Raw genomic sequence first — 27085 nt, 5'->3', positions numbered from 1 at the left:
CACTTATTTAACAATTTTATACTGACTATAATTTCAAGTTAATGGCCAAAGGAAATAGAAATAAAAAATAAAATTCTGCCTAATCCAAATTCAGATTTAAATATATTTAAAAAGTATTCTGGCTGCTCAGAAAGCTCAGGTGATGGTAGAGTGCCAGAGTTGTGGCTCAGAGATGCTATGTCTAAGTTCACTGAGTAAGTCAGTGGCATAATGGGAAACAAAATTCAGGACTCCTCATTTCCATTTTAGGGCCACATACTATTACAATACAATGCTCAGATAAGAAGTCTACATTTAGCATTAGATCCAGAAAGTTTAAGGGAATGAAGGTAATTAGAAAATGCACATGGGAATATAGTTGGGCTGTTGTACTTTATATAGCTATCCACTATAGTTTTTTTAAATCACACCGTAGAGTGGTTATTTATTTGCATCTCTCTCTTCCACTAGACTTGGAACTCCTATAAAGTAAGAATTGCTTCCTTTTTAATCTTTGAATCTTTAGAGTCCATCATAATAGTGATAGATGAAGGTAAGGAAGGAGGTGGGAGAAGACGGTGGAAGGGAAGGAAAGAAAGAAGAAAAATTTGTAGAAAACTCCAAGAGAAATGACCTAAGAGACAGAAGGAACAAGGTAGCAGAACACTGTGATATGAGTGACATAAAAACATTCCACCACGTGGACACGACAGGAAAAGATATGATGAGGATAAACATGTTATAAAAAAGTATGCAAACTTAGTTTGGACAAAAAAATTATCCAAAATGTCAATTCATTCAAATTTGGGTTATAGCTATTTACCTAACTGAAGCCAAACTTACACAATTTAGAAAAATGACCTATGTAGAATTTTTCCCAGTTAAAATAGAGATGTCTCGTGTAGAGTTAAAATAGAGATGTTTCATGTAAAAAGCAGAACTTTATCTAGACTCATATCCATGTATGACACATAAATGTTTCATTATTAGGGTAGGGATTGACTGATTTGCTGTTGACTCAATGGTTTATTGATACAAAAACAAAAACACCAGAAGTCCTAAAAATTTACTTGGAAAGAGACATCTGTTATTAGGTTACTCTGACTTCTTCATCAAATCTTTCTAAATTAGGAATAACTCTACCTAAAAGTATCGCTTTCCCCAAACCTAAGAGTGTTCACGAAATGCAATGTTTAGATAAGCATTCTACTTAGATTGCTTTCAGTAGTTAGCTTCCATTTAAACATCTGAAAGTCAAGCAATAGTGTAATATAACCTGCAGAACTACATGGTGCATAAGAAATGCAAATATTGTTTATGATGAAAACTGAGAAAAGCGATGCTCATGGCACACTGCCAAGTTTAATTTCCTGTCATGTCTTTGGCATGTAGTAAAAAGCCCCTTTGTCTCCATTTTCCAAGCAATTGTACAAAATGTATGTTAATAAGCAAATAAAAATGATGTGAAAAGAATCAAAAACAGTTTGTGTAGGACAACTCTAGATTTGCTTCAAATTGAGCAGCCTAATAAAAATAAATAGCAAATATCTCATTGAGCATCTTCTTTTGTGTAGAGCTATGGATACATGAAAATTCAGATTTATAAAAAGAGTTCACAGAGGGATGGGTAATTTTGCTTTTCCAAGACAGTTTTTTGCTCACAAGAGATGCATTACATAATATTTTTTAAAATAGCAAACTTGTGTAGTGCATTTAAAATAAGTTTAGTTGACAAAATTATGATGTAAGAAAACATTTTCACAAACATTACAGTTCCTTGGAAGAAAGACACACACACACACACACACACACACACACACACACACACACACACAAACACACTGACATTTTATATAACCAAACGTATTTGGAAGACAAAAAATATCATAAAGTATTTACAATCTCACTGGGCTGTATTATAAATATCCACAATGTTTTAACTCTCTTCTACTTGCTTAAGTAAGTAGTCTGTGATGAAAATAATTATTATTCTCATCGTCATCATTATAAACAAAAATAGAGTGCTTACTTGTGTTTAACCTGTCCAGTGCTTTCCCTGCATTATCTCATTTAATCCTGTCAACCACACTATAGCAGACTCTTGTTATCTCCATTTTAGATGTGGGAATCTTGAAACATAAAAGGGCTAGGAAACCTTCCCAAGATCTCACAGCTTGTATGTGAGCCTCAGGAATTTCAGTCTATGTAGTTTGATGCTAATGCCTGTGATTTAACCCACAGGCTGTGCTGGTTCTCGTAACAATCCAGCCATAACAATCTTTTAAAAATATAAATCTTATCATGTCACTAACTGGCTTGAAACCCTCCAATGGCTTCCCATCTCACCCAGAATAAAACTCAAATGCTGGCCACCTCCTTCAAGGCCTACATAATCTGGCTACTGACCACTTTTGGAAATCATCAACTACTTTTGTTCTCCTTCATTGTGTCTAGACACTCTGACTTTTTTTGCTGCTCTTCTAAGACACTGAGCTGGCTTTGTACTTGCTAGCCCTCTGCCATGAACACCCTCCATCAGACGTTCATAGTATTTATCCCCCGCTTCTTTCAGGAGCCTACTCAAATGTCAACTCTTCAAAGGAGCCTTCCCTAATCACCTTACTAAAATAAAGCTCACTTGCCCCTCATTCTCACTATCTGTCCCTTTAATTTAATTTTTTATAGAACTTATCACTCTAACAATCACACTCTACAATTATACCGTAACCATTCAATTATTTAACGTCTGTTCCTTGGTGGGGCAGGGCCTCACCGTTCACCTCTGCATCACTAGTGCCTGGAAAGGTAGCGGGCAAAAAACACGTGCTCAACAGGCTTTTGTGGAATGAATGAATAAAACATTAAGTATATGTGCATTTTTAATACAGAACGTTTAATATAGAAATTAAACACACTACCGTCAATGGATACGAAAGAGTAATAAGTAATGATTAGAATTAACAACAAAAATAGAAGTGGTACAGAAGATACCTCTGTACTGCATAGCACCTGGAAAGAGTCTGGTTTCACCTCATTTGGAAGGCACAGGGTGTGTCATGGGGGTTCACTGTTTTAGGTGTTAACCAGACAAGTGGAGGTTGAGATAGGGTTAAGAGGTCTACGTGAGAACTAAAATAACAGCAACAAGGAGAATGTTTTGGCACAAATCCTCTATCCTTTACCCCTGGAACTTTGGAACTTTGTTAAATTCCAGTGTAACCTCAGGGATATGGTCAGGTCTGAAATCCACCCCGAGATGCTTCAATTGTCCCACAATGTGCTCACATCTCAGACTTTCCCTTGAGAAGACTCTATCCCTATTTGGGGCCTAGAAATAACCCAACTTATACATGGTCAGTCCTATAAACTAATCTACAGCCAATCTAAGCACCACAAAGGTCAAGCTGGAGTAAATCCTTAAAGCTCAGTCTCATTGCTTAACTTCTGGGGGGGAACCTGGATAGTACAATTCTCAGGGGTAGCAAGTAAGCAGTGAGAGCCACTCATCTGAAGAGTCTGTTTAATGGTGTGTGTACATACGCTGGGTGGGAATTCTGAAGTTTAAATCCAGACTAGTCTGTGTAATATTACATTTTCCAAAGAACACAAATAGAAGGTCTGTTTATTAACTTGAATGAGAGAACTGTCTCTAAGACCCTTGAAGTATATTAATAAAGATAAGTGGGAATAACTTATCTTTATTAATATAGCAATGGTAATATTTTTTTGTTCTTTTATACATTAACCAGAGTTTAAGTTTGGATATAGGTACCACAGACATAATGAAAGGAGGGAGATTTTTATAAAAATAAGTACATTTTAAAGAATATGAAATAGTGTTCTGATTGATGATATATATACTATGACTATATGAAGAATGTTATAACCTGCTTATATGAATACTATAGAATAGTATACTGTAGAACAGCATATAAAGGAAAATAAAATTTTAAATTAAAACAAAGAAACTCTCTTGCTTTGAGATTACATATATTATGTTTTATGGCAAAGTTGGGCATTTTCTTTAAAAATATACTGATAAACTTCTTATAATAGAAATCTAATGGATAAAAAATATATATAAGCAAAGTAGCAGTTAAAACTATGGCAAATTAATTAAGTCAAACAAGAACTAGCTTTTCCAGCATATAGTATGTAGAATTATGTTTTCTTAAACATGGTTAATAATTTTAAAATAAGAGATATGTCCAACTTACTAAAGATTTATCTGGATAAACCCCAGCTCTTAGTAGAGATGCCTTCCAGCTGTCTACATCCTCCTGTGAATCACATGCCAGCTCGAGAAAGCGATAGTCTTTGTATACATTCCTGGAGTCAAAAGAAAAATCATGCTTTTAGTTTTGAACCAAATTCAAAATGATTTCATATCCCTGCAGATGATGATACAAATGACAGTCCAAATGAAGGGTTCTCTGACAGTCACTGAAGGAAAACAAAAACAATCTATTGCATTTCAAATAATTAGCAAATTCCTATATGTATGTATTATACAATTAAAAAACCCTCCCATTAAAGAATTTAGAGTTATCTGTACTGCTAAGCAATAAGAAGGGAAGGAAATAACAAATGTTCTCAGTATGACACACTGAGTGCCAACTGACAGGGAGTTGTTCTGAGGGGAATGGATTTGCTATTGTCTAGTAATCAGATCAATTTTTGAAACTAATTTACAAATCTAAATGGCTCATAAAACTTTAAAATTATGGCAATAATCTCAAAAAACTAAAATATTATGCTGGATTCAAATCACAAATGCTCATCAATATTGTGAAAAGGAAAGAACATTAACTAATATTTAACAGAGTAAAGTGCCTATGAAGTGCATATTGACAACTGGACAATACTATAATTTTATATTTCCTTTCCTAATAATAAAATAATATACAAGATGTAATAATGCCCATTTAGAATAATTTAGAAACTAGATAACAGTATAAAAATGGACACAATCAACCATTTTCTACTATTTACAGATAAACCTATTTCTTTATATTCTTTTGTTCTATGCATTTTTTCACAGTTGAGTTTCTCTCTCTTTCTCACTCTGTCTCTCTCTATTTTGTGTTCTTTTCACTTACTATTGTATCATGGTCATATACTTATGCTATTACATCTTCATAAACATCAAATTATAATGTTACAATATTCATTAATATAAATGTATGATAATTTACTTGACCTAATATTAGGTAAGTAATTTACTTTATTTGCAATCATAAAAAAAGCTCAAATAAATATTTTTATCCATAAGCCTTTGTCTTTCTAATTTAATTTACTACTATTATTTTCTGAGGATAGATTCTTACAGATAGAGCGACAGAATCAAAGTTATAATCATTTTTGAAGACAATGATACACGTTCCAATCATCTTTCCAGAAAAGATAATCCAATTTAGACAGATACTAGCAGTGTACAAGATTAACAATCTTTTTCTCTTCTTTATCTCTTCCAAGGTGTTCTCATCCATGGCTAAGAGTTTCAATTTACACCTAACTCAGATGGCTTACATACATATTTACATCCCCTGTCCAGACCTGCCCGATTCATACTGCTTATTGACTTCTCCACTTGAGTATCTCAAAGGCACTGTGACATGGATGACTGAATTGGTGATTTCCAACTTGATGTTCCCATTTCATGCAGCATCAGTGTAATGCAGATACTTTGGAGGTATCTTAGACATCTTCCACACTCTCATACACCTCCTTACATTTTACCACTTAAAAGTGTACTTCCTGTATATTGACCATCATGTTATTATCATCTCTCTTTTGGGTTATTACAACATCTCTTTAGTCTTGCAGCATCACACGACCACTTTAAATTTGCTCTCTAATCCTTATTATCTTCTGAAAATGTGAATCAGATATTCACATAAATATACCTGGTTATACCAGTTAAAACCCCTGGTATAAAACGCTGCAATACTACATGCTTTTAGGAAAAGACCACACTCACTATGATGGCCTACAAAGTCCTGCACAGTCTGGCCCAACATTACCTTACTCTCTAGCTTCTTTTCATACTCTGTTCTCCCTTGATTTTTTTTTTTTTTTTTTTTTTTTTTTGCGGTACGCGGGCCTCTCACTGCTGTGACCTCTCCCGTTGCGGAGCACAGGCTCCGGACACGCAGGCTCAGCGGCCATGGCTCACGGGCCCAGCGGCTCCGCGGCATGTGGGATCTTCCCAGACCGGGGCACGAGCCCACGTCCTCTGCATCGGCAGACAGACTCTCAACCACTGCGCCACCAGGGAAGCCCTCCCTTGATTTTTAAGCCACACTGGCCTTTTACTTCTTCATATATGCCATGCTTACTCCCGAAGTCTTTGAATATACTGCTCTCTCTGTCTGCAGCTATCTGTCCTTCCCTCATTGCACAGTTAACTCCTGTGCCTTCCCACACTCATGGGACCAGTCCACTTAAAGTACCCAGCAGTTGCACATGTGCCACAATGAACAAAGGAAAATAAAAGGACACCCAAAGAGGTCTAACAGCCAGAGAGACAAAGAATAAAGAAGGCAATCAGAGCAGTCTATCAACAAAAGAGAAAGGTTGGGGGTAGCAAAAGAATAATAAGTATTTGAAGAGGTACAAAAGGGCATTAAAAAAGACTTATAGAACTAAGAAAAATAAGATTTTTAAGTTAATATATTGAGTAGATATGTTGAAGGAAAGGATGATCAATATTGAGATTAGAATTAGTAGATGTTAAGATCCAGTAGGAGAATTAGAAAAATATAAAGAGAGAAGTGTGGAGGAAAGACCCAGAACATCTAACCTGCAAATAATAGGAGTTCCAGAAAAAGAAAAGGAAGATGGGAGGAGAAAAATAATTATGAAAAAAACCTATTTTTTAAAAAAGAAACGTGGGGTTCCCTGGTGGCGCAGTGGTTGAGAGTCCGCCTACCGATGCAGGGGACACGATGGGTTCATGTCCCGGTCCGGGAAGATCCCACATGCCGTGGAGCCGCTGGGCCCATGAGCCATGGCCACTGAGCCTGCGTGTCCGGAGCCTATGCTCCGCAACGGGAGAGGCCACAACAGTGAGAGGCCCGCGTACCGCAAAAAAAAAAAAAAAAAAAAAAAAAAGAAACGTATCCTGATTTTTAGAAAGATCCAAATCTTTACACGAAAGTGCTGTTTCAGATAGAATTGATGAGAAAAATTACCACATACACACACACTAGTATAAATCTTGAGCTCTGAGATAAAGAAAAGTCTTCTGTAAAGAAAGAGAAAGTTGCTTACAAAGGAAAAAGAATTAGACTGGCACTGGACTGAACATTCAAAAGGTAGAAGGCAATGAAATAGTATTCATGGATTCTTAAGAGGACTTCAGACTCAGAGTCCCACATCCAGCCAGGTTATCACCAAATACCCAATCTGAGGGAGATGCTAAGGCAGTATTAGGATTATAACAACACTGAATGAACCTGCAGAGAGTGTTCAAGGGTGAAGAAAAACTAAGAGAAGAGAAAACAGTGGTAAGCAACAAAATTTGCCGTATCCATAGAGTCAAATCAAAATAAATAATGATAGATCATCTAAGAATTGCAATATAAGGACTAAATAAGAAGTCTTAAAGAAGAAGAGACACATTGCAACAGAAATTCAAATAGTCTAAAACTCAGGGGAGGGTGGAAGGAAAAAAAGATGCTCACAAGTTCTCCTCTGATGGGTATAGGAGTGAAGAGTAGGGAAGCAAAGGGATCCCAGAGTTCTCATATTGTTGGAAGAAGTGGGCAAGGAGAGAAGTAGGAGAAGAAAGTGTCTTGGGAGAGAAATATTTGATAATTTGCCTCATGGAATAATAGGTTATATACTGATGAGTGTAAATATTAATAAAATAAAAAGTACAGAACTCCCAAATTAAAAAATAAAAAATAAATAAAATTAACAGCTTCTTGATCAAATCAACAAAAAATTAAGAAAAGAAACAACAAAATAAAATAGGAAATTTTAACGATAGGAATAAAATCAAGTATATTAATTATTAAATTAATAAAAGTGAACTGAATTCTCTCAGCTAAACAGCTAATTTAGGTTAAAAAAATAAAACCCAATTATATGTTATTTGCAAAATTAAAGGAACAGGTAAGGATATATCAGACAAACACAAAACAAAGAAATAAAAATTCATGAATGGCAATATTAATATAGGCAAGATAGAATTTAAAAGTACTGAACAGGATAAACAATTTAAAAGCACTAAATAGAACAAATAGAAATATTATATAATGATATAAAGTACAATTTATGAAGACTGGAAAATACTTATAAACCTGTTTGCATCAAATAATATAATAGACAAATAAATGAAGCAAATGTTACTTAAAAATGTATGATAAACTTGATATAACTATTGCATATAATTAATTAAAATATAAATATGGAAAGTTTTTAATATGGCATTTTTCAAATTAGATATAGTGGACAAAAAATAAGTAAGCACATAAAAGAAATAAATAGTACAACAGATGAAGTAAATTTAATAGGTTCCTTTATCGCTTAAATAGAAGATAAAGATGTTTTAACCATCAACAAACCATTTACAAAAACCTGTCATATACTTGGATCTGCACACATACATAATATCAGTTTTAAGAAATTAAAAAAAAAGAGAGATTTTATGAATCCCTTTCTTTGGTCACAAAACAAAAAAAAAAGAAAAAATGAATTTCTAAAAAAAAGACTCAAAAAGAAAATAAAAAGCAAGCACACTCCTCGATAATCCTTGTATTACAGAAGAAACCAAAACAAAATTGTAAATTATTTAGAAAGCAATAAAAAATATATAAACACATCATATCCAACCAGTGGAGCACAGCAAAGGCTGTAGGAAAACTTATGGCTTTAAATATGTTCATCATTTAGAGAAAAAATTTAAAAAGTTAATATTCATCTATAGAAAGTATTAAATTAGGATAAAAAAACAAAATAAGCCAAGAAAGGAAATTAACATAGATTAAACCAAAACTAATGAAATAGGAAATATTAAGATAACATAAAGGATAAAGACATCCGTGAGTATTTTCCCTTTAGTAATAGATAATAAATTTATAATCCTAATTAGGGGAGAAAACAAAAGTATACAAGATCACAAATGAGAAAGGATAGACTACATACCCACAAATATATAGGAGATTGAGAAAATTACAATCAAATACTTTATGCAATCTTATGCCAAAACTAAGAACCTAGAGGTAATTAATAATATCCTTTAAAAAAAATCAACAAAATTAACTCAGAAAGAGTTGGAAAACCCAAGTTTCTTTTACAAAACACTGCTAGTATTAAGATACTTGCTTAAAAGACTAACACTGACTGCAAGACAAATATACAAAAATCATGGAGGGACCTTGAAGATGGCGGAGGAGTAAGCCATGGAAATCACCTTCCTCCCCACAAATACATCAGAAATACATCTACATGTGGAACAACTCCTACAGAACACCTACTGAACATTGGCAGAAAACCTCAGACCTCCCAAAAGGCAAGAAACTCCCCACGTATCTGGGTAGGGCAAAAGAAAAAAGAAACAACAGAGACAAAAGAATAGGGACAGGACCTGCACCACAGGGAGGGAGCCATGAAGGAGTAAAGGTTTCCACACACTAGGAGGCCCCTTCGCAGGCGGAGACTGCGGGTGGCGGAGCGGGGAGCTTCGGCCGGGAGCCACAGAGGAGAGCGCAGCAACAGGGGTGCGGGGGGCAAAGCGGAGAGATTCCAGCACAGAGGAGTGGTGCCGACCAGCACTCACCAGCCCGAGAGGCTTGTCTGCTCACCTGCCGGGATGAGCCGGGGGCTGGGAGCTGAGGCTTGAAGGGCTTCAGAGGTCAGAATGGCCATCATCAAAAAATCTACAAACAATAAATGCTGGAGAGGGTCTGGAGAAAAGGGAACCCTTTTGCACTGTTGGTGGGAATGTAAATTGATACAGCCACTATGGAGAACAGTATAGAGGTTCCTTAAAAAACTAAAAATAGAATTACCATATGATCCAGCAATCCCACTACTGGGCACATACCCTGAGAAAACCATAATTCAAAGAGTCGTGTACCACAATGTTCATTGCAGCTCTATTTACAATAGCCAGGACATGGAAGCAACCTAAGTGTCCTTCAACAGATGAATGGATAAAGAAGATGTGGCACATATATACAATGGAATATTAGCCATAAAAAGAAACGAAATTGAGTTATTTGTAGTGAGGTGGATGGACCTAGAGACTGTCATACAGAGTGAAGTAAGTCAGAAAGAGTAAAACAAATACCGTATGGTAACACATATATATGGAATCTAAAAAAAAAAATGGTTCTGAAGAACCTAGGGGCAGGACAGGAATAAAGACACAGATGTAGAGAATGGACTTGAGGACACAGGGAGGGGGAAGTGTAAGCTGGGCAGAAGTGAGAGAGTGGCATGGACATATATACACTACCAAATGTGAAATGGATAGCTAGTGGGAAGCAGCCACATAGCACAGGGAGACCAGCTCTGTGCTTTGTGTCCACCTAGAAGGGTGGGATAGGGAGGGTGGGAGGCAGATGCAAGACGGAGAAGATATGGGTATGTATGTATATGTATAGCTGATTCACTTTGTTATACAGCAGAAACTAACACACCATTGTAAAGCAATTATACTCCAATGAAGATGTTAAAAAAAATACAAATCAATGACTTTCCTCAATACTCCCAATAACTTTGAAATGGAAGAAATACTCCATTCACACTAGGAGAAAGGCTATAAAACACATAAAAATAAATTATTTTAAATTAAGAAAATTATAAGATCTTCATAAATGGGAAGGCATATTTGGATGTGTTAATTTGATTACACTATACTGCTAGGTCTTAACTAAGTGAGTAGCGCTAGTAGGTATTCAATAAATACTTATTGAATAATGAGTACCATCACACCCTTAAAAATAATGACAATCTGGCTTCCCTGGTGGCGCAGTGGTTGAGAATCTGCCTACCAATGCAGGGGACACGGGTTCGTGCCCCGGTCTGGGAAGATCCCATGTGCCGCAGAGCGGCTAGGCCCGTGAGCCATGGCCGCTAAGCCTGCGTGTCCGGAGCCTGTACTCCGCAATGGGAGAGGTCACAGCAGTGAGAGGCCCGCGTACCGCCAAAAAAAAAAAATAAATAAAAATAATGACTATCATCTTTAAAACACCTTTGCAAATTTTATAATTTAAATGATTTTCGGGGTTTCCCTGGTGGCGCAGTGGTTAAGAGTCTGCCTGCCAATGCAGGGGACACGGGTTCGAGCCCTGGTCCGGGAAGATCCCACATGCTGAGGAGCAACTAAACCCATGCGCCACAGCTACTGAGCCCATGTGCTGCAACTACTGAAGCCCACGCACCTAGAGCCCATGCTCCACAACAAGGGAAGCCATCACAATGAGAAGCCTGCGCACCGCAATGACGAGTAGCCCCCGCTCACCACAACTAGAGAAAGCCCGCGCGCAGCAACAAAGACCCAATGCAGCCAAAAATTAATAAGTAAAATAAATAAATTAAAAAAAAATGATTCTCCATCAAAGCTTTAATATTTTTGCAAAGGAGGATGAGCATTTTTATATATTTATGGAAATGATGTTCTTTGTTCTGATTTCATTACATACTTTTTGTATATTATTGTAATAATTTCTCATTTTTTATTTGCTTTTGCCTGACATATCTTTGTCTCTTTTACTCTTTTGCTTTTATCCATTTGTTTTAGTTTTTAAAAAGAAATACCTGTTATAAATGCTAACTGTAAAGTAGGCTTTAATTTTCATCCCAATTTGAAAATCACCTCCTACAATTAGGAAAGTTTTAATCATGTTTATTTCTCGCCATTTTGGTTTCTATATTATTTTAGTGGTTTTCAGTTCTACAGGTAAATGACCATCTTAAAGTTTTCCAAATTATTCTTGAATTCATTTTTGTGTATAAAATTCCTGTATATAAACTTTAGGAATAAAATAATAAGTTTTGGCTTCTTGGGGGATTTAGAAGCTTTTACTTTTCACATTATCTCATGACATTTGCAAATCTGTTTAGAAATATTAACCTAGAATATTATTTCTGAATTATTGTTTTCACATTTCTTTGAGGCTCCTTTTTTTCTCTTTTTACTTTTGTATTCAATTTTGTTACACTTAAGCAATTATTTAGATGGAACTCTACATGTTTAACTTTAATGAAGGTTTATCATCAGTCATTTTCTACCTGGACTTCTCAATTTGTAAATTCTTACTTGGATTCATTTTTTGAGCTGGCTCAAACTAGAGTTAGCTATCTAAATTTCTGGTTGGGGCAGTCTCCACATTTCTCACATTGATTCAGTGAGTAAGTGAAGAAATTTCTTATTGTTTTTTTACTGTTTAGCCCAGTTTTTCTTATTCAGGGTAATGCACGCAATGGTCACTCAAAGGATTTCAATCTAGTTCACTCTGTGAGTCTTGCAAACAGTTGACTGACATTTCCACTTCCCAGTGCTTTTGAGACTTTCCATCTCTGTTGTATATGAGTTTCTGGATATAGCAATGGATGGAGAAGGGCAAAAGAGAAGCTTCTAACTTTTCACCATCTTATAAGAGGTCAGCTTATTTAACCTTCATAGCAACCCTGCAAAGTTGGTTATAGAGCTGTTTTACAGTTGAGGAAGCTGAGATTCAGAGAGATTAGGTGACTTTCCCCAAATCACATAGCTAATTAACGGCACAACCTGGGCCTACCACGTTCCTTGGCATATAGCCTCTGTGAAGCAAATATTAGTTGAATGAACGAACAAAGGAATTAATGAATAAATGAACTATGGAATGAACTTGGACTGTGCTTATTTTTAAAACCACCTTTTTCATTTTTAACTGGACCCTTAACTTTCTACAGAAAATGTAAGATTTAAAAAGTTTGAAGAGACAAACCATAATAAGTAGAATGAGTAATTTTAATTAAAGTGGGACATATTTAAAGTAAATATATTTTCCTAGTATGAGAGTTTATTGTTGGACAATTTGAAAGGTCATATCTTTGCTACAGAGCAGAAAGGGTAATGGATTATCTTGACGGAATCAAAATTCATCAGTTTTTAATTTTCTAATTACCTCTCTACAATAGCTTTTAACTACCACGTAGGTTTCCATCTGAGGCATTTCCACTACACAGTATGAGTTTCTTTAAGATGTAAAGGTATGGAGAAGGCAAAGCTGGACAAATGCCATGGGAGCTCTTGGCCAGCTGGAAAGCATGAAAAGTAGAGGGTACAGACTTTCCACACTCTCTAAGCAGATCTGAAGAATTCAGCTTTGGCCCACTCTTACTGACCTTTCTCCAGAGTATTTTCTTTCAGGGGCTCTTCAAATGGAAAATCTTGATTTTTTTCCCTCAAAGGATAGCCAAATTCTTGAGAGGGAAAATAATTATCTGGTTGAAACATTAGAAGAGGGTCAAAGGCTTCTGGTGGCTTTGGCTGCTTCATTTTTACCCATTTTTGAAGCCTCGTCTTAGGCTGTGTCTAGACATCCAAGGAGAGTTGGATACAGGTCTAAAACACTAAACTGAGCTGATTTACTGGAAGTCTCATAAATTCTGTGGATGCAGCTTCCAGGTTCTCACCACATGCCGTAGCTATATAGATAACCCACAGCAATTTGTACTGACTGCATTTTTTGTTGTTGTTTAGTCTATTTCAGCTGCAATCACATAGATATGGGCTTCTGAATGATTTCACTATGAAAACAAGCTGAACTATATGTTTTGCAGTTTGAAAAAATAAAATTCATCTCAGTATTAAAAATGACCATAAGAAATTTTATCCCGTAAGTAAAAGGCTTTTAAGTGTTACACTGTAGAGAACATGACCACATGATGAGCCCATGTTTTGATTATATACATAACTTTCATTCACATCATAAGAATGTCTTTGGGTGTTAAAAATGTGAGGTTTAATTTCTTTGCCTATGACAGTTCTTCAAACATCTGAGACCAGATATTACGTGTCCCACAAGTCTTCTAGTCCCCGAGCCAACACTTTTGCCAACTTTTCCAAATGTTTCTCATATGAAGAGGTTTCTAGATAACACTGCATCCTTCTTGCATTCTTGTGAATTTGCTGTCTTTTAAATGGATTTTCTGAAAATGAGATGCCAGCAACTGATCACAAATCTCCAGATGCGATATTATTCATATGTAAGGAAGAAGTCTGGTAGAATTTTTGCCTGCTTTCTGGACAGAAAACTTTTACTCATGTAAATTTAAGTAAAACACAGTAGAATATAGTAAAGACCATAAACACCTATTGAAATCCCGGCTATTATTATCATTTATTATCTTATATGACATTGGAGAAGGCAACCTCTTTGAATTTCAGTTTACTCATCTATAAAATGGGGATAATAGCATTATCTATCTCAGGCTTACTATGATAATAAAATAAGGTTATATGCATGAAGAGCTTATTTCACACCATGTCCAGCATTGGCTAAATGTACGAGTAAAATATATAAAGTACAAAAATTATTATTATGCATTACTTTCACTGCATTTAGGTCCCTTACATTTGATGTCCTATAAAACCAGACCTCTCTTGGACTGAATGCATATAGACTTTTTAAAACATGAGCAAAATTTATACTTAGCATTATTACATTTCATCTGGTTAGTTTTGGCCCATTTACCAGTTTGCTCAGATGTTCTGAATCCAAATTCTAGCACACAGTATATTCACAATTCTTCCTGTTTTGCATTATCTGCATATTTATTACATAACATTCCCATATCATTATCAGAGTCATTGGTAATCATATTATAGACCTAAAACAGAACTCAAAGGATCCCATACCAGAGTTACATGTTCCATTAACTTGTACCCATTGGCTATCAACAATAAGACTTAAGATTTAATCATAAGTCCATCATAAATGGACTATCAAGTTATGTCTATTTCCCCTCACGCATATTTCAAAAGACTATATCAAGGTCTAAGTATATTATATCTACTCCTTCTATTAAAAATTTGGAGTCAGTTTGGTTCAACTCGTTTTTCAAGATTCAGAGAAAGTTCCTATTGATCACTGATATCCTTTCTAAATAATTATAAATATCAATTTCATAATTAATTATAGATGTATATAGCAGGGCATTGATGATAAACTCATCGATCAAATTTCCATTTTGTTTTCCCTTTTGAAAATCTGGACAACAGCCTCCTCTGTGGACTTTTTTTTTTTTACTGATCCACTGATCCTACCACATTCCCACTCATCATCACCCTGCTATGTCTTCACTTCTGTGCACACTCAGTTTAGCACTATAACTACTACCATGCAAACTTTTGAGTCCCTTTCCTGTCTTTTCCTTCACCATTTTATTTACCTAATAAAACTCCAACTGAATTACTTTCTTACTCAGCTCAGCTCATATATCCAAGTTGCTAAAGAAACCAAGAGAAAAACTATGCAACTGTGATGACTATACTCACTTCAAATATCAAATGGGCACCTAACTTTTCCAGACTTCCCTACTATAAGTCTTCAATCAATATACTTTCTCACTGTACTAGAGGATTACTTCATACCTTTTTCCCCCTAAATCTCTAATACACCATCTGCCACTCACACTTGACAGATAATTCTGCTTCATACTACACAGGAAAAACAAATACAATCTGATGAGAATTGTATCTTCTTTCCACCAAATCCACCAGACTACCTGCATTAGCAACTACAGGTTCTGCCTTCCTCTTGTACCATGGAAGACCAAACCCTCAACTTATACACTGGGTCCCATGTCTTCTATGTCTTCGTGAACTTCCTGCAATTATTTCTTTTCTCTTCCATGTCAACAATTTCTTCCTTTCTACTATTGGATCACTCATATAGCATACTAGCATGCCCCAAAAGCAACCATCTTAAAACACATACACACACATACTTTCACTTTCACCCCCTAAGAACTGCCTCATTTTTGCTTGCTTTTACAGTGAAATTCCTTGAGTTATCTTGAATCATTTTCTCCATTCTCTCTCCTCTCATTCTTTCGTCAATCCACCCCAGTGAGATTTGTGATCCTGCTACTCTATAGATACTGGTCTTATCAAGTTTATGTGATCTACATTTTGCCACAGAAAATGCTCAATTCCTAGCCTTCATGTGACTTGCCTTCACTGCAGCATCTGACATTGTTGACCACTCCCTCTCTTCAATCACTGTCTTCTCAAGACTTTTGCAATATCACACTCTCCTGCTTTCCACACTTCTACCCTACTGACTGCAGCTTCTTAATCTCTTTTGCTGTCTCCTCTTCCTTTGTTAGACTTTTAAATTCAGGAGTGCCCCAAGCTCCTTCCATGGTCTGTGCTTTCTCCAAGGTGATCTCTGTCTGGTGGACTTAAATACCATTTAAATGCAGATAACTCCAGACCTCTACACTGAACTACAGACTCCCACATCCAAGCCACCATCTTCTCTCATCTGGTTGATTGTTACAGCTTCCTAACACCTCCTTGACACCTCTCTTGATCCGCTTTCCACAAAGAAGCCACAGTGATCATATATTATATCACCACCCTGTTTAAAATCCTCCAGTGACTTCCCACCATGAGCAGGAAAAAAATTCAAACTTCTTGCCATGAATGATCTACCTTTCCAACCTCGTTATCCATTTATGTTCTTCCAACTGCAACATAAGTTCATTGATGGAATGCTAAATGTTGATCAATGTATTTCTAGCATTTACATTATATGCTGGGTGCTCAATAATATTTGTCGGCTAACTAACTACTCTTTCAGTCTTTTCTCAGCGTCCAAAATTCTTCAAAGACTATTGACAATGAATCAATGATACCAAGATGTTACATTATTATAAATTGAGAACCAAACCTGTGATTTCAACAATATGAATTTAATAAGCTAGGACAATGAATTATTCTTATATCTTACAGAGAATATTCCTGATTTCATGTACTTGTAATAATAAGAAGCAGTGCAATAAAACTACAAATTATGATAAAAGTTAAGCAGAAAAGAACTATAAAACCACTTAAAGTAACCCCCCACCCTCACCAAATTTTGTGTCAAACAGCAACTTAAAGGTGTAATTACACACTATTTGCTAAATAGACAAAATAATACCACACACCAGATTGAAACTCAGGATTCTATTCAGAGGCAAATTCTATTCAGAGGCAAAATCACAGTCACGTACATCTTATTATTTTTAAAAAAAGAAGCAAAAATACATTGTCAGCATTTAACAAACTGGAAAATGATAAAACTTAGCAGAGCAAAATACAGGATATAATAAATTGGGAACTAATTATGGAAAACTGAATTATCATTGATAAATTTACGAGTCTGTTCTTTGATGAATCAAATAATGAAACAGCTCTGTAATATATAGTAAATAAAAGATGAGAAAAATCAGAAATGAGACATGATTTAACAGGGAGAAGATTAAATTATTTTAAGAGATGCTAAGTATACTTTTATGATAGCAAATTTATAAGTATCAATGATGGGTACAATTTCTAGGAAATTATGAAAAAAGAATCATAAAATCCCAACTGACCAATATCCACAGGATAAACTGGAAAACAAAACTTTTCTTCAAATTAGTTCTGATCTCAGAGAGTTTATAGGTCTTTCCTTCCAAATTTTAAGGGAAAGATTCTTTTATGCAGGGCATCTCAGAAACATTAATAGGCCAATACACACTGTAAATCTCCAAGAAAAGAACATGCTAAGCAGAATTCCCCATTTATTTGACCCTACATTCTTTTTTCCTTGAACTTCTCACAGGGCTAGTGTGTATTTTAAGGACCAAACTTTGGGATATTTCTCTATAAACCAATCTCACCTATGAATAAAGATGTAGAACTCCTAAAAAATATGTTAGGAAATTGAGTGTCATAAAATGTTTAAAAGTATGACCTTGAATAGTCAAAGCAATCTTGAGAAAGAAGAACAAAGCTGGAGGCATCACACTCCCTGATTTCAGACTATAGTACAAAGCTATAGTAATCAAAAACAGTATAGCATTGACATAAAAACAGTCACATAGATCAACAGAACAGAATAGAGAGCCCAGAAATAAACTCATATATACATAGTCAATTAATTTCCAACGAAGGAGCCAAGAATATACATTGGGGAAAGGACAGTCTCTTCAATAAATGGTGTTGAGGAAACTAGACAGTCACATGCAAAAGAATAAATCTGGACCACTATCTTACACCATACACAAAAACAAATATAAAATGAATTAACGACTTCAATTTAAACCTGAAACCATAAAACTCCTAGAAGAAAACATAAGCAGTGATCTCCTTAACATGGGTCTTGGTGATGATTTTTTAGATTTGACACCAAATACAAAGGCAACAAAACTACATCAAACTAAAAAGATTTTGCACAGCAAAGGAAACCATCAACAAAATTAAAAGGCAAACCATCAACAAAATGAAAAGAGAATATATTTGCAAATCATATGTCTGGTAAAGGGTTAATATTCAAACATAAAAAGAATGCACATAACTCAACAACAACAAAAAATCTGATTTTAAAAATGGGCAGAATAGACATTTTTCCAAAGAGATACAGACGGCCAACAGGTACATGAAAAAGTGCTCAATATCACTAATCATCAGAGAAATGCACATCAAAACCATGAGATATCACCTCACACTTGTTAGAATGGCTATTATCAAAAAGACAAGAAAGAAATGTTGGCAAGGATGTGGAGAAAAGGGAACTCTTGTACACGGTTGGTGGGAATGTAAATTGGAGCACTCACTATGGAAGAGTATGGAGGTTCCTCAAGAAATTAAAAATAGAACTACAGTACAATCTAGCAATTCACTTCTGAGTATTTATCCAAAGAAAAGTAAGACATTAAACTCAAAAGACATGGAAACAACCTACGTGTCCATCAAAGGATGAGTGGTAAAGAAAATGTTATTTGTGTGTGTGTGTGTGTGTGTGTGTGTGTGTGTGTGTGTGTGTATAATGCTAGGTAAAATAAGTCTCACAGACAAAGACAAATATTGTATGATCTCCCTTATATGTCAAATCTTATAAAGCACAAAACAAAAAACTGAGCTCATAGATACAAAGAACAGATTGTTGGTTGCCAAAAGCAGGGCATGGAGTGGTGGGCAAGAGATACAAACTTTCAGTTAAAAAAGAAATAAATCATGGAGATGTAATGGTGATCAGAGCATGGTGATCATAGTTAATAATACTGCATTGCATATGTGAAAGTTGCTAGGAGAGTAAATCTTAAAAGTTCTCACCACAAGAAAAAAATTTGTAACTATGTGTGGAGACAGATGTTAACTAGACTTGTGGAGACCGTTTCACAATATAAACAGATATCGAATCATGTTGCACACCTGTAACTAATATAAAGTTATATGTCAATTATACCTCAATAATAGAGAAAAAGATCCAGCCACCACTACCAAGTAGGGTTTTTCCTAAGAGAAGTTTTTATGAGGAATACTGTAAAGAGATCACTTGCATTCAGTACCATGTATAAATTGACCACTCACAAATCCCAGACTTCTCCTCCAAGCTACAGTTAAATTCTGGATATTTCCACTTTCAAAATCTTGATTTACTCTCAAATCTTCCCTTCCTCCAAAGTTTCCTCGTATTAGTAAATGGTGCCCCCTTCCGCTTGTGCTAGATACGTGTCATTCTGGATGTCTCTTTTTCCCACACTTCAGTTTCAATCAGTCCGTCTGTCGACACAGCCCCCTAATGAATCTCCTTTATTTCATCTCCACTGCCTCCATTCTAGTCCAGGACACCATCATCTTTCACCTGGATTGCTACACAGAACTCTTAACTCCTAGACCTGCTTCTCTCCTACTCTCCATTCTGTAGCCAAACGCAACCTCATCAATGGCTCCCCACTGTATTAGGATAAAGATCACCAATTTTGATATTCAGTCTTTAGTATTTCCTTTCCTTGACCCAGTGAAGAGAAAAAGGTGAAGAAATAAAAATTTTAAATGAAAAAAAATTAATTTTTATAAAAAATATTTTAAAATATAAGAGCATTGCAAAACACATTTACTGTAAGTGCAGCTGCAGAATCAGCTGAGTCACCACCACTCCTGACTTTCTCTGGCTGCCAACGGCCATGGTGCCAAGTCCATGTCAGTGTTAATCACTGACACAATAAAAGAGCTGAAAGCATGAATTTTGGTTATAACTGTGGGGTCTTATTTATGAAGAGAAAGGTCATAAAGAAGGCAGATTACAATTTAAGTGGTGGAAATTCTTAAAATATAGCATATTTTATATCTAAATATTCTTCCTCATACCCAAATGCTAAAATAATCTGATGTCACACAATTTAAGAAGGTAATCTAAATAAAAATAGAAAGTTTGGATTCCTTAGTAGGAACTGGAAAGACCTGGTTTCTTGAAAGACCTTCTGCTCCTGGCCCCTTTTCCCCAGACTTCATTGTTTCTCCTGCAAAAGAGGAGGAGGACTGATAGATTTGATTGATGGGTTATAAAAGAGAAATTGAGCAAGCCTGTGTCCATAGGACACATGCATTTCTCTCTCATTCCAAGATGCTCTGGTGAGTTCTGCCTTGTGGGAGAGGTCTGTGGTTGCTCAGCTTTGTCTATGATTATTGGGGGCTGAAGTATTAGCAAGACACTTGGCCACAGATCTAGATCCATTTGTTTCATGACTTACCTGTTTGTTTCCTGTGCTTCCAAAAACAGCAACAACAACAACAAATCTGAACTGGAGAAGGGGAGAAAAGAGTGTGATTTATTGGCCCCTTAAAACTCCAACAGTGAGGGGTAGCATTGAAGAGAGGTTAATAGTTTTGGTTTCAGATGGGTTAAACAGGAAGTGAAAGTAGGCCTTCTGAGTGAAAATGCCCAGTAGGCAGCTGGAGATGTGGGACTGGTGTCTCAAGATAATAAATAATGACCATACTAGATGTGGCTGTGATGTTATGTACCATATGAATTTGTTTATTTTATTTTAATACAGCTTAATAGCCTCATTAAGTATTTCCCATAGGAGGACAAGCCAAACAACCACAGGTCATGTGTCTACTTGGGCATAACAAATAGCAGGTAAATTAGCCAATAATACAATATCATTTAAAAAAGTTGTTGCAATCCAATATTTATGCAGAATGTGTTGATGATGATGGTGGTGGTTCTATGACCAGGGGTCCCACGGCATGCCTTTTCATCCTTCAGGACTTTTCATTCAATGCTGCCTATGTCCTCCTACCTTCTTTACCACCTGGCAAACTTCCGCTCATCCTTAGAGCCTCAACTCATATATTCCTTCCTCTGAATCTTCCCCAGGTAGCATCAATTACATAAATTATCCTCTTCTCTATGTTCCCCTAATGACTTACTTATATAGCATTTGAGTTGAACTACATCTTCTGTTTAAGGAATTTATTACTTCTAGAGGTGGTAGAAATATAAACAATGTCAGAGATGATTTACATAAAAATCCTGGGTAAAAGATCCATAAAAGACTAATAAAAACAGTAGAGATTATGAGATACATCTTCAACCTCCAAGTTTCTATTAAGGAAGATTTCCACACCAAGTGTCTCTGTAAAATATAACAGACGGATGGATGAAGTATGTAACTGGTTACGTGACATGTCATTCTGTATAATGGTTCTTGTGGCATTCATTTATTGATTTACTTGTCTAATAAACATTTGTTGAGAAGCTATGTGCCAGTTATTGTGTTAGGCCCTGAGGGACACATGGCGAATAGGACAGACAAGGTCCCTATTCTCATGAAGCTTATATTCTGGCAGTACGTATAAAAATTGATGGTGAATGGAATGCTAAGATACTAACAATAATTTATCTAGACTTCACTGTCAAGGTACCAAGTAAGTTCCGATATCCCAATGACATTTCCCCCTTTTGCCTAAACAACAAAAGAAAAAACAGACATCTGTTTTATTCCAGTAAGTTTCATCATTTAACAATTACTCAAAAGACTGAAAATAATTCATAACCAGATAAAGGAAATCTTTACAAAGCTCCTAGTGGTTTTTTAAAATTGCTATTTAAAAATGAACACTACAAAGGAGTTTCTGACCAGAGAGCTGTTTGAAAGAACAATGATTTCATGTTTTAAGAGTAACTTTAAAATTGAGATGTCTTTCCCTCCCAGGAAAACTCAGCAGCTGTGGAGATTATTTCACTTCTCTTTCTTTCACATTTTACTGGATTTAATTTTAAAGGGGAATAAAGGTATAAAAGAGAAAATTGCATACAACACAGAAGAAAACCTATTGCAAAACAAGCAACTGTGCCTTTTTAACCACAAGGAAAACATAAAGGCAACCCCAAATCTCTTTTTAGCTGAGGAAGAAGAAAACACAGCCCTTTCCTGGTGAAGTTCACCTCTTTCCCTGCTAAACTTAGAAAATGACCCCTCTAAATGTCAATAAAATCAAGGTTAAGTTGGTTTTCTATAAGAATGGAAAGGAATAACTAAAACAACTTCAGGAAGTAGCAACGGAGAATCAGTCACACAGAATATAAGTAATCGCTGCCTTGTATACTTCATTGGTCAAGTCCCGTCAACCACTGTGCCCAGTTTTGGAGCCCAACTAAAGCAATGGAGTGCATCCATGAGAGAGGTGGAGAGAGCCTCCAAGGTGATTAGGAGGAGACAGATGAGGTTAAAAGGCTAGGGGAAGATGTTTTCAAGATGAAACTAGCAGGCAAAGCACTCTTTGCAGCACTCTGAAGCCCCTTGCATTTAATTAGCCATTGCCACTGATGGAAAAGCTGAGAGAAAATGTGGCGCAGAGATATGAGGAAGAATGTTCCAGTAATTCAAGTGAACCTCTGATAATCAGGTCTCCCTCTGTAGCTAGAAGGATATAAGGTGGCTGGTACCTGGGAAGGAAGAAGATCTGGAGTAAACAGGTGCAAGTTGATGCCATGTGGCTGGAGCTGTGTGGGCATAAAAACAGGCCTGACCCAAAGGTGAAACCTGCCTGAGACGCCCCATAAGCTGTCCAGGTACCTGGGCTGGAGGACTGTCCTTTTCTTCTTCCTCCATATGAGGAACACATATGGGTTTCTACTGGCTGTAAAATTTACCAGACAAGAATGATGAACTGTACCAGCAAATAAGGAATCTGAGACTATCTCCAAGTAGACTTAAGCCTAACATTCCAATGGTCTAACAAAATATGCTTCCTGATAGAAATAAAGTGGCTTTTCAATATGTGGAGTAGGTGAACAGTTTTATCCTACCCATAATATCCTTATCCCATATCAAAACTTTCACCAACCAGTTTTGTTTCTGGCAGTTTCATTCTTTTGAGTCTTGAGATCTTTAGGTTTCTGCACTAATCATTGTGTGATGGGACAGAAAGAGCATAGACTTTGGAATCAGAGAAATTCTAACTCTGGAACTTGTTAATCATATGTTAGTTTTGTGACTTTGGGCAAATTACTCAAGTTCTCAGAGTCTCGATTTCCTTGTTGATAACTGAGGATAGTACTATCTAAGAGGGTTTTAAAGGATTTGAAATAATGTATGAAAAGCATTTAGCATGGTGCCTGGCAGTAGTTATCATTAAAATGCAAATGTTCCTGGAGAAAGCTATTAGCTCACAAGGCAATATCTAAATGATGTAACTAACTGAGAAAGAATGAAGAAGAAGGTAGACAGAATGAGCAGTGAGGATGAGCAATGGACAAGATCAATCACAAATTCCAGCTCCTCCATAGCTCTCTGTCCTGAGCTTGGTAAAAACACTGGGATAAACAGTCATTAAATTTACAATAGCCAGGACATGGAAGCAACCTAAATGTCCATCAACAGAAGAATGGATAAAGAAGATGTGGTTACATATATACAATGGAATATTACTCAGCCATAAAAAGAAACGAAATTGAGCTATTTGTAATGAGGTGGATAGACCTAGAGTCTGTCATACAGAGTGAAGTAAGTCAGAAAGAGAAAAACAAATATTGTATAATATCGCTTATATGTGGAATCTAGAAAAATGATACAGGTGAACTTATTTGCAAAGCAGAAATAGAGACACAGATGTAGAGAACAGAGGTATGGATATGGGGGGTGGGGGAAGGAGGGTGGGATGAATTGGGAGATTGAGATTGACATATATACACTACTATGTATAAAATAGATAACTAATGAGAACCTACTGTATAGCACAGGGAACTCTACTCAGTGCTCTGTGGTGACCTAAATGGGAAGGAAATCCAAAAAAGAGGGGCTATATGTATACGTATAGCTGATTCACCTTGCTCTCCAGCAAAAACTAACACAACATTGTAAAGCAACTATACTCCAATAAAAATTAATTTATAAAAACAGTCATGGAAGGAAGTACAATAGATTTTCATCTTGCTAATAATATATTTTAGACATGGTCTTGCCTAGAGATGAAATATGACATCTCTTGGTCCTTTTCAATCTCGATGTTATATAATTCTAAAATTTCAGAGCAAAGAAATGGGATGAACAAAAGTACATCATATTTTTTAAAGTATCACTGAAGAAGAAACAAGTACAATACTGCCAAACAAAGAAGCTAACATTCAAGAATAGAACTGTAGCAAATTACAGTTAGGTCTGCAAATCAGCTTGACTCATACAGAAAATACTAAGATCCAGTTTGTTAATACGCTTTAAAAATGAGTAATAATTACTTATATTGAGCACGATACCTATTTACAAAGTAATTTACAGTGCTAAACAATAGGCATCAATACTTTGGGCTCTAAAACACTTTGTGGAAGCAAAGTTGTTTTTTTGTTGTTATTGTTGTTGTTTGTGCTACGCGGGCCTCTCATTGCTGTGGCCTCTCCCATTGCGGAGCACAGGCTCTGGACGCGCAGGCCCAGTGGCCATGGCTCACGGGCCCAGCCGCTCCGCGGCATGTGGGATCTTCCTGGACCGGGGCACGAACCCGTGTCCCCTGCATCGGCAGGCAGACTCTCAACCACTGCACCACCAGGGAAGCCCGAAGCAAAGTTTTAAGCTTGCTTACACTGAGGAAAATGGGGATGTTGGCTCACAGGTTACCTAATCTCTATTTGGGGTACCATTTTTCTGGTAACTCTGCTCTTGAGACATTGCCGTTATGATGATTAATTTGTGGACCTTGGAGAAAAGAAACCAATTCCAAGTGGATAGTCCATCTGGAACTCTGTCATTTTACCATCTCTTGGAACATTCCAACAACATCCCAGGCTCCTTTCCGTGTATTTCAACTTACTTCCTTTCAGCCCACACTGTGGTTCATTAGAAGTATACTCTTCTCCATACTACTGTCAACTCCCTTCTAAAAATCTGGAGTCCCTTGTTCCCTAGCTTCAAAACTTTTTCAGACCAGCTTCAAAACTTCCTATAATTTAATTCTGCTAACACATTGTTCCTCTCCATCATCACATACACAGAAAATCTTAACATATTCAGTTTTCATAACTGCCAGTTATAAATATCTCTTCCTATCAAAGCAAAACTTGCTGTTCTCAGAACACAATTTTCTATCTTTGACCAAGACTTCCCATATTCCAGTCTTTGTATGTAGAATTCTATTTCAATCCATCCTTTTACCTCATTCACAAAAGTATTTCATGAAAACTTAATTAATAATGCTTGGTTTGAACTATTCCCTTCATATCTCACTGTGTTTGTGTGTGTGTGTACGCCTGTGTGTGTGTGTGTGTGTATCCAAAACTTGGATACTATTAATTTCAATAATTTTGGTTTTAGTGTCTCTCTTTACAAACTTTTCATAAATGTTTTATTTCCTTCGATTATTAATCTGGAATCTCTTTTGGATGGCTACCTAAATGTTTAACAAAATAAAGGAAAATATGTGAAAATGAATTGTAAAGTAAAAAGTTCTATATAATTATTCAGTACCATTTTTTTATATCCTCACAGAACATGCAGTTACCATTAAATAAATGTTGACTAATGCTTAAAACTGAGGAAAAAACCCAGCAAGCAGCAAGCTCAAGGGTAATAAAAAGCAATACCAAAATCTATTCAGTCACTCATCCACTCACTCACTCACTCCTTCACTGCAGAATAACTACTCTATACCAGGCACTGTTCTGGGCACTGAGGATAAAGCAATGAACAAATGAGATTAAATTCTTGCTTTCACAGAACTTACACTCAAATGGGGAAGATAGAAAACAAAAAAGAGTAAACATATCAAAAAGTAATGTGTTATGAACAAAATAGAGCAGGAGAAGGGGACATAATGATAGAAGTGCCTTTGTAGAGAGGGTAGTCAGAAATGAGGTGATGTCATTTGAAAAGAATCAAGAATTGAAGAGGGGGATGTGACTCATGAGAATTTCTGGGGGAAGAACATTCCAGACAAATGCAAAGGCCCTCAGACAGCATGAAGCTCAACATACTCAAGAAACAGTAAGGAGGACAACAGCAATGCAAATGCACCAAGGTCATGAGTTTGCTAGTGCTTTTGTGCTGATTTAGAAATTATTCAAGTGCAAATACTCACATGCTATACCGTGACTAGGCAGAGAAATAAAAGCCCCTGCACTGGGTATTATACTATTCTATTACCCAAAGTTAATCAATTAAACATTTTTTTTAAACTTGTGTATTTCAAATGAATAAGGTTTTACTATCAACATCAATCTATTAAAAGGAATTTTAAATGTCCCACATTAGTTTTCAATCCAGCATAAAATTATTATTCTCAAGCTTTCTCATAAATGAATTGCACCCTCCAAAGGTGATGAAGCATCAATCCTTTTCTCAACATGCACACTCATTCATTTCCTATACTGAAAGGAGAAAACTGATACACAGTCTGGCAGGATTATGTTTATAAAACCAGATTGCTAGTTAAAATAAGCAAAACAAATTTCAGCAACAAGAAAACTGGCCTGCCTCCCCAGGTGAAGCATGGGGAGACTGACCTCATAGCCCAGAAAAACCACAGTGATAATACAAACTACCAGAGAAAGAACATTCTAACCTCCAAATTAAATCAAGCACTCCGAGCTGCTGGGGTTCTTCTCTAGTCAGCATGTGCTGGGGTTCACTA

The 27085-nt window shown here is 36.1% G+C and overlaps 1 protein-coding gene across 1 annotated transcript in view; it reads right to left on the bottom strand.

Annotated features, from left to right (window-relative positions):
• LOC116765140 (dynamin-3-like) overlaps positions 1-27085 on the bottom strand; it is a 162167-nt gene that overhangs the window by 97230 nt on the left and 37852 nt on the right. The window contains exon 3 of the mRNA XM_032654435.1: positions 4197-4308. Coding sequence (XP_032510326.1) covers positions 4197-4308 — 112 coding nt within the window. The remainder of the gene's footprint in view (positions 1-4196; positions 4309-27085) is intronic.

The sequence above is a fragment of the Phocoena sinus genome, chromosome 1 (assembly GCF_008692025.1).
Source record: "Phocoena sinus isolate mPhoSin1 chromosome 1, mPhoSin1.pri, whole genome shotgun sequence".
Lineage (NCBI taxonomy): Eukaryota > Metazoa > Chordata > Mammalia > Artiodactyla > Phocoenidae > Phocoena > Phocoena sinus.
Note: the sequence above shows the minus strand (reverse complement) of the source record. Positions and strands in the feature narration are given on the sequence as shown.